This window comes from Lineus longissimus, chromosome 14, assembly GCF_910592395.1.
Source record: "Lineus longissimus chromosome 14, tnLinLong1.2, whole genome shotgun sequence".
NCBI lineage: Eukaryota > Metazoa > Nemertea > Pilidiophora > Heteronemertea > Lineidae > Lineus > Lineus longissimus.
This window is the reverse complement of record NC_088321.1, coordinates 11,866,737-11,875,937: the sequence shown is the minus strand read 5'-3', so window position 1 is coordinate 11,875,937 and position 9,201 is coordinate 11,866,737. Positions and strand designations below refer to the sequence as shown.

General features: G+C 39.3%; 1 protein-coding gene across 1 annotated transcript; it reads left to right on the top strand.

The window, feature by feature from the left end:
- The first annotated feature begins 4,964 nt into the window (after positions 1-4,964).
- On the top strand, positions 4,965-7,848 carry LOC135498904 (uncharacterized). The gene is made up of 3 exons (XM_064789421.1): positions 4,965-5,511; positions 5,775-5,964; positions 6,076-7,848. The coding sequence occupies exons 1-3, from the start codon at positions 5,244-5,246 to the stop codon at positions 6,527-6,529; spliced, it is 912 nt and encodes a 303-aa protein (XP_064645491.1). The 5' UTR covers positions 4,965-5,243; the 3' UTR covers positions 6,530-7,848.
- The last annotated feature ends 1,353 nt before the right edge of the window (positions 7,849-9,201 follow it).

Below are 9,201 nucleotides of genomic sequence, written 5' to 3'. Positions count from 1 at the left end.
ATTGTGGTCGCTGAGGTAGTACAATAGTTCTTTCTGGATGTAAATGATTGTAAACAGTAAGTGCTGAATCAGTATTGTTAAAATCAATAGAAGCGTCTCTTTCTCTCTTTAATTCAAGATTAACGAAGTCAATGGTACTTTTCCTATGCTCCTCCCATTCGGTTAAAGCTTTTTGTAATTGCTCCTGAGCCAAATCATGTCTTTTCACTTCAGTCTCATAGCCATTCTTGTCTAGTTTTTTAAAAAGGTAACCGGATCCAGTGAATGCTAATCCATTGATTATTGCAGATCCAAATAACATGCCAATGCCAGCCATTTAATTCCAATGAATTTTAATTTCAATGATGTGTCCCTGAGAGCATAGCTCGAGTTAATACCAATTGGTACTGTACATTATGACCATTAAGATCGATGATTTCACCTTTTTCATCAGTTAAGCGAATATTCAGCTTATTGAATCTTGGTTTACAGGGAATTGCTATTGGTTTCTCAAATGTGTATGCTATTAAATCCCCAAAATTAGCTTCCTTTATTGGTCTTGTGGTTAGCACATCAGATGCTTCACCATTACTTAATACACTATTAGATTCGATTATGTCACAGTGAAAAACAAAATGGTTAATTGGTCTAAAATTGATGGGTTTCTCGCTTACAACATCATCCTTACTTTTATTGTCTAAAGGGTAAGGCCATTCTGATTTCATGCCAAATAATTCGTTACTTTTACCAAGAAAATAGATCTGATAATGCGCCTCATTTTTTCTCTTTAGGAAGTGTAAGATGGCCTTACCTGTTGGTTCTTCAAGGTCAAATCTGACAGCACCTCTACTCATACTATTTTCTTTCAACTTATCCGCAAATACTTTTGAAAAGCTCTGTAGGTCATAGAGACCATCTGGTAGCGTAATCTCTGCCACATCAAACCCCTTAACTTTGATTCGGTTATTCTCCCTGGCTGCACTTATGTTGTAGAATGTACAAGGTATTACTGCAAAAGTTAAAGTGATGCTACATGCATCCTGAATTTCAGTCTTGAGATTGACTGTTAAATCACTTGAACTCTGATCTGGATAGTCACTTGAATCTATGTTCATTACAGTAACCATTTACTTAAGCAAATTTTCGTTTTCAAATTTAGCTTTTATCAAATAAGTAAATTATTCTTACTTCATAATATTTCTGGGTAGGATTCCTTGATCGTAAAGGTACTCTAATGTTCCATTACTAATAGCTACAGTTCCTCCCAGTTTAAGAATTTCCTCTAGGTCGGCCTGACTTGGGGGACCAATATTGATTCTCAAGAACCTTTTCAGTAACATAGAGTAACCAATTGTTGTTGATGCCAACAGTAAACTTTGATACAGTGTATTTATGATATCTTTCTTTCCTGGTGTATCCATTTAATTACTTAGAAAATCACTAGTAAAACTCATTTATCTAGTATTCAGTGTTGGAGCGAACTTTTGTTCTTGCAGCACCTCAGTGCTGGAGTGAAGCAATCTGAGAATTCTGGATGTTTACCTGGGCGTCAGAAACCACGAATATGTGCATTTTGTATGGTCCCTTTCCAGATTTCTTTGTAATAGATAATTGAATACCATCTTTTGTGTTCTGGAGCTTCTTTCCTGATCCGTGAAGGCGATTATCCTCAGAAGTTCTCAGGTCCAACCATAAACCATAGTGATTAGAATCACCATAGTATTTTTCCATGGTCATGTTACAGTCATGAGTTTTCTTCAAATCTTCAGACATAAAATGTTTCTTGATCTCCTCCCATTGATCCATCATTCTCATTCCTTCTGGGAACACCTGATTGGCAACACCCTCTATTGTGATCTGCACTTTACTTATGTTAGGGTTTTCAAACTTCTCTGAATCTCTAGCTCCATCTACATAGTCAGACACAAATAGTAATAATAATCCTTTAATAGACATTCTTGGAAAGTTGATGTTCTCATTAATTAGTGTTTCATTAGCAGTAACATTGACTGTCTTAAAATGGTCTACCCAATCATAAAATATTGAGAATCCAGAATTGTACTTGTTACTCAATTGACTAGCAATCATTTTGTTGGTTACGGTATCATATTCAAAACAAATATTCTCTAGTTTGTAGCCCATGCTAGCTGTGTTTGTGGTGACTATGATTTCCTCCTTTGGTGCTAAAGTTATTTCAATAATCACATCTTCTTGAATTGGAAACTTGTAAAATGGAGCATGATGATGGAATAGTTCAAAATCTAATGGTATTTTGTACTTCTTGTCAAACACTTTCTTTAAAGTCTTTTCATTAGCTGTTTCTCCAGTGACATCAGCTTCAGCGACTCCTGATCTTAATTCTCTAAGATTTTTTGACTGAATACCCTGAAAAACTCTATCATTTCTTTCTTCTTCTGTAAACCACAGGTCTTTAAATGTAGAATAATGACTGTATTCGTCAAGGTCAAATATCTGCTCTGTTCCCCACTTAACCACCATCTTTGAGATTAGGTTTCTACCAAGATTATTTACAACACTATTTTTAGAATCACCAGAAATGGTTACATCAGCAGACAGATAAAGAGATTTAGGTACAAAGAATGTATTCTCTCGCAATGCCGGTATTCTAACATACAAAGTTTCTTTGGGGTTAGCAGATGATGGGTTATGAGTAATGATATGATGCTGCCTCTCAGCTTTCAAACCAAGTGGAATCTTATGTGCCCTTTCGGTATTTAATAAATATCCTGTTGCCATTTTCTATTTATTTACTAGTAAAATTATGTACATGCAGTGAACAGTGCCAACATCATATATCAGGTAAAATGCACGGAAAAAAGCTATTGACGTGTACTTTCTGTTGGAATACAGTAAGTAATGATTACATTAACCCATTGAACTCTAGTATTCCCTTACCATTTCATTGCAACGCTTCACTGACCATTTCATTGCAACGCTTCACTGGGAATCTAATTAATGATAGAATATATGTATTGTGGTGTCTGGTTCTTAGGGGTTTCTAAGCTATTTTGAGACAAAAAGGCCTGTAAGGGCTTTTGTTAAAATAGCTTAGAATTACCTAATTACCACAATACATATATTCTCATCAACACTTGAAGACAACGTGAACTACATGGTGCTTCTTCAGCCAGTGGTCGTGACCTGCTCAAGTTATCCCTCCAAGACATAACAAGCTATGCTATGCAAGATTGATCCTGCTTGGATCTAAAACAGATGTTTTGAAAATATCCTGATTTAGACCTCTTGCAAAACTCCGCCTGGCAAAACAAGTTAAAACGTAATGAATGCGAACCGAATCGATGTACCAGTGTTACCTTTGGCGTGGGATCGAATGAACTTGTGCACTGGGTAAATCTGCGACCTGAACTCGAAGTAATCGATTCTCTGCATTTTGCTTTGGCATTGTAGCTGTACAGGACATTGCACACGCGAATCTAACAACATGTAAATGTACCTTACAAACATTGTAATTGTAAATGTACCTACTATCTAAATATATATGTGTTGCATTAAGTATATTACAGCCTAGCTTTGTCATCGACGAGACTTACAAACATTGTAAGTAATTACCCTAGTTTGACCGACCTAAGACCGTGCACTTTTTTAACTTCATGTAGTATAATAATGTTCAATGTACCTCGAATCGAGATACATGCCAAGGCCAATGTCATGGCGACATGACCACTGCACAACTTGGCGCGTCGCCCACCAATTGTCTTTCATAATTGAAGACCTCAGTGCAAGAACTACTGAAGTCACTTTTTGAAAAATATTGCTAGCACCAGAAGTGAAATAAACACTGGGTTGGCTGGCTGACAAAACGATTTCCGAATTTTTTAAATCAAACCTGCTCTCAGAATGTGGCATTGGCTCTGTTTTACAATTCACTTGAAATCCAAATGTTTTGTGCAAGAAGTACCTTCTGTTGCTATTGTCCAGTCATGTCAGAAACATTTGCATGTGGCCATCTGCACAAATGACGGACAGGGAAGGGGGTTAGTGTTGAAAATACTAAAGTACCTGAAATAAAGACTGGAGTTGTTCTTGCACTCAATCACCTCTTCAATTAGACTTGTTGACATAGTTAATCGAAGGACTGGATCGATTTTGCAGAAACGGTCTTAGATCGGCGAAACAGGACTACTACAGGGTATGTTTCCCTTACCGAATGCTGTCGTCTACATTTTGAATATAAACGACCCCCACTGTAGTTTGACATTGCGTCGTTCAACGGCTTCGGTTTAGAAAAGCTGAGTTGGCACCGGTTTTCAGTTAAAATATGGTTAATCGTCAAACAGTCATTATCAGTGCATTGAAGGCAGCACTCGATTTTTGATGCCGTTCCAGTTTCACCGAGATTTGCTTGGATTGAGACACGTGATGAACAACGTGTGAGTATTGCGGATAGAAATGCCAGCACTGCCTCCTGTCGGGCGAATAACACAACATAAATCACTGTGGAAATGTTCATTGCTGGTCGCGGTATTTTTTTCTGCAGTATTTTTATCTTGTTTCCCATACAGAGAGTACAACTAATATTTGATTGGAGCCATTATTTCTAAGTTACGTATAATATTTCTACATAAGATGGCGCAGCCATCACATCTAACTTGACTCTAGGTGGTGCAGCTGACGGAGTAAAAGATAAAAAAACAATCGACACAAAAAGTCCACCGTCGACCTGAGTGGAACAGAAATTCTGTCCCAGCCGGGCAGACCGGGCTTATTAGAAAAAAGCTACCAGCCTCTTTCGCTGCAGTTTCGAATACGGGTCACTGTAAACCAGGACAGAGGCAACATGAGCACGCGGTTGAACTGACTGACAGTTTTTGAAATTCAGGAGCGTTAATTGTGTTTCCATAATGCAAATTCGGAAATTTGGCAGGCCAACCGAGGCCGAAGCACAGGGCCCATATTCATAAAAGTTCTTAACTTAAGTGCCAAAAAGTCCTTAGTTGTCCACTTGCCTAAGTCCCCTACCTAAAATGAGATTCATAAACCTGCTCAGTGCCCCACTTGGCCAGGTTGACCGCTTAAGTTTGAGTGCACCACTTATCTTTCTTGAAAAGACATTCCCAGGTACCCGTGTCACATTTCTTGTGGATTTGCGCTTGTTGTAACTGCATTGTTCATTGATCATGGGCATTCAAATGTGCATTCTGTAGGGCCTACACCATAGGAGATACAGATTAACAGGCAGACGAGACACATTTAGACAAAGTGCATGTACTTGCTCGTTAATTATGGGGAGGAAACCGAACTTTTCTGATGCGGAAAAAATCCGCCTCATTGAGGCGTACGATGCTCGGAAAGGGTTACTAGTGGGGAAGTTTTCGTCAAATGTTTCATCGAGGCGCAAACATGATGCTTGGCTTGAAATAACAGATAACGTAAATAGTCGAAATCCGCATGTTGTGCGAGAAATGACAGAACTACAGAAAAAGTGGCAGAATCTGACATCAGCTATGAAGGACGAATATAGGGAATACAAAAAAGCGCTAGGAAAGACAGGTTAGTAAATAACTGAATTTATTTCATTGAATACCTTTTCTATGCCAACTCTGCACATTCTCGCTATCCTAAAATTATGTATGTACATACATACAAACATAAAAACCATCGGCAAATTACCCGGTACTCTTATATGTGATGTCGTGAAAATTAAGATAAAAAATACCCCTTGATAAATGATCATAAATGAACACATTTTATGCTGAAAATCAAAATGGTGCCACAGGAATAACAATACATGACCGATTTCAAATTCATTTCAGGTGGTGGACCCCCTCCTAAGGAACCGTCGATAATTTCACAGAAAGTTGCAGCTGTTATTGGCGAAGATGATCCATCCGTGTATGGTATAGATGGCGGCTTTGATAGCGGTGCACCGAAACCTAAAATCGCTACATCAGTAAATACTGTCCCGCGCCTGAATATCACCCACAGCGTTGCAACCAACGACAGGTATGTGCAAAACGATTTTACACAGCAACTAATTCAATCAAACTTTAACATTTAGCCCATCTGCTTGAAATTAAGCATTATCGTTAGTAAAGTAAATGCATTTTCTTTCAGTTCTTTCAGCGAGAATGAGGAAGAGAATCAAACTGAGTCTTTTCTTCAAGAACCCAAGATGCGGACACAAAAACGAAAAGCTTCATCATCCCTTGGTTGTGCCTCGGCAGCCCTCGCCAGTACCTCAACTAAATTCCAAAGATTGGTGCAGCCTTCTCCTGTGAGGTCTTCATTGCCTAATCCTTGCCCACCGCTTCCCAAGAACACTGAAAAGGATAAAACCCTAAAGAATTTAGGAAATACGGACGAGATGGTAGTACTGCAGAAAGAACTGCTTGCTTCTGAGAAGGAAAGATGTGCGCTCGAGATGGATAAGCTTAAACTTGAAAAGGAAAAATTGGTTCTAGAAATTAAATTGTTGAAAATGAAAACAAGTAAGATGGAGAAGGAGATGGAAAATGCTTCTGTAAATTCATTTCAGGCAAACGATGAAAACATATTTACACAGTTGTAAATATTTGTCAAAAACCTTTGAAAACAAATAAATTGTGTGTATGAGCATATAATAGATACGTATTTGTTACACTTACTTGCCTTAGAAATGTTGCTGGACAATGTGATCTCTTGTAGCAGTTCCATTTACACCTGCAAATGCTACGATATTCCCTTCATCGTTCCCATCCTCATCGGGTTGTGGCCGATGTTCGATATCATCCATGTCTGCTGGATCGAAATCCGGTAGAGCTTTGTTGATAGCAATGTTTTGCAACATTGCACACGCAGTAATGATTGCACATGCTTTCTCCGGTGTATAACGCAGTTTTCCATGCAGACAGTGGAATCGCCTTTTCCATTGACCGATGCCCCTTTCAACCAAACACCGAGTTTTCTTGTGAGACCGATTGTATCGTCGTTGCCCGGGGGTGTTAGGGTTCAAAAATGGCGTCATCAGCCAAGGACGCAATGGATACCCACTGTCACCAAGGATGACCTCATCTCCTTGCCAACGTCTCATAATGTCGGTTACGGCGCTTTCTCGGAGCACAACGGAGTCATGGGTGCTACCGGGCCATCTAGCCACAACATTCATAAACCTAAAATGTGCATCAAAAACAACCTGTACATTGATGGAATACCAGTTTTTCCTGTTTACATATCTCCACTCATGAAACGAAGGTCCTAGAATCCAAATATGCGTTCCATCGACCACACCGATAACACCGGGAAATCGAGCTATCTCGTAAAAATCTGCAGATAATTGAGGTGTGTCCTCTTGTCTCGGAAATTTGATGATGTGTTTTAGAGAATTGTTCAGTGTGGTTGTTACCTCCGCGATCACTCGACTCATGGTTGGCTGCGAAATGTGGACAGTATCACCAGTAACCTGTTGGAATGATCCGCAAGCATAAAACCGAAGAGTCGCAAGCAACTTCAACTCAGCAGGCAGCGCGTAATTCCTCCTAGTTTTCGATTCTAGGTCATCCCTCACAAGATCAATCAATTGAAGAATTGTCTGCCGATCAAACCGATATCGCTGGTACAATTCCAAGTCATTGTAAGCGTCCAGTGGATGCAGCCGATCACGAAAAACCCTTTCCCTGCGAATTGCACGTCTGTGTGCAAATGCATGTTGCCAAGCTAACATCAACGCAGCCATCTCCGTTGAGCACCGTGCACAAAATGAACTGAAAGAACCAGTCCACTTAGAGCGGGACTTAGAGTTAAGACTGCTCCAGAGGTGTCTCAAATCTAAGACTCGATTTGAGTGGTCCACTTGACTTAAGTATGTTTACGAATATGACTTATTTTAAGTAAGTACCCCACTTAAACTTAAGATGCATATTAGGTGCCCCACTTTGACTTAAGGTGCTTTATGAATATGGGCCCTGGCCTATATACTGACCAGTGCCAAATCAAATACACTTGGTTTTTCGTCTACCGCAATAAAGGCATGCATCGTATTAAAGGTAACTTCTTGGTCTCCCAAAGGCGTGTCTATCTTTCAGAACATAGTTCCTTTCGGGGACCGCCATTGGGGGGCCTTTAGGTCACAACAATATGTCCTACTGTGATGAGTAAATAAACTGTGGTTGGTTTCATTCACTTAAATTCACTTAATTTCTGAGAGTAAAATAACTTCGAAAACCTTTTGAAAGTGCAGCCGACAACGTATTCTCTGTCATCATGTGGCTTCGATGCGGTGAAAAGTATACTTCCGTGTCGTCTACTGGAGTGATGGAGAGTATTGCAGAAGTGTATAATTACGTCTTATAGCATTATATCAAACGATCAGCAATTGATTGCTGTTCTGTATCAAACAACAGACATTAATATTTAATTGTATTATGCATAATTTACATTTTGCTGTATTTCACAATGAATATAGCTCAAAAATATCTGACGAAATTCTGAGTAATATGAAGATATGACGAACTGAGCCATTACAGACACATTTCCCCGGATAGATGACACTATTTGTACTTGCGTGCACTCGATTTGGAAAAGGACAAGTTCCATTGAAATATGTATGTTTTGCAACCCTTACAAAAGACAAATTGCGATGAACACAGATCAGTGTATGTCATCAAGCATGCTCAAGCACGCAAACTCACGTACGCAACATTCGTAAATCGGCTTTCATACTTATTGCGGCACAAGGTTTGAATCAGGGTATTGGCAGTCTGTAAAAAAAGGTAACTGTTCGTGTGTACGAAGACAGAGATTGCAATGAGAATTCGATTCAAGCCTGGTCAAAATGTTACGAGTAACCGATGCTGGCTAAGATTCAAATCGCTCAATATGACAACCAGTCAAGTCGTAATCTCCCAAGTGCGGAATGTGCATCGTGGCTAGAAGTTGCCACCTAAAGGGAACACAATATCTGGAGTAACGTATTTGTGTGGCGTCGATTTTCACACATACAATTGTTTGTTAAATCATATACACTGTATGCAAGTGCACTGTCACGATCGAACTGTAAAATATAAAACTGAAATAGCCGGCTTTTTTGGAGTTGTAAATCTTTGTCCTATCGGAAAAAAACACGCAAAACAACATCAGTTCATCCCGAGGAAAGATCGTGGAATGAGTCAAATTTGTGACCAATACCACGGTGGATGAAGGCAACACAATAGAAACAAGGCTAAAAATTATGAATGCGGGCCTGATATACGCCCCTCAAAATGA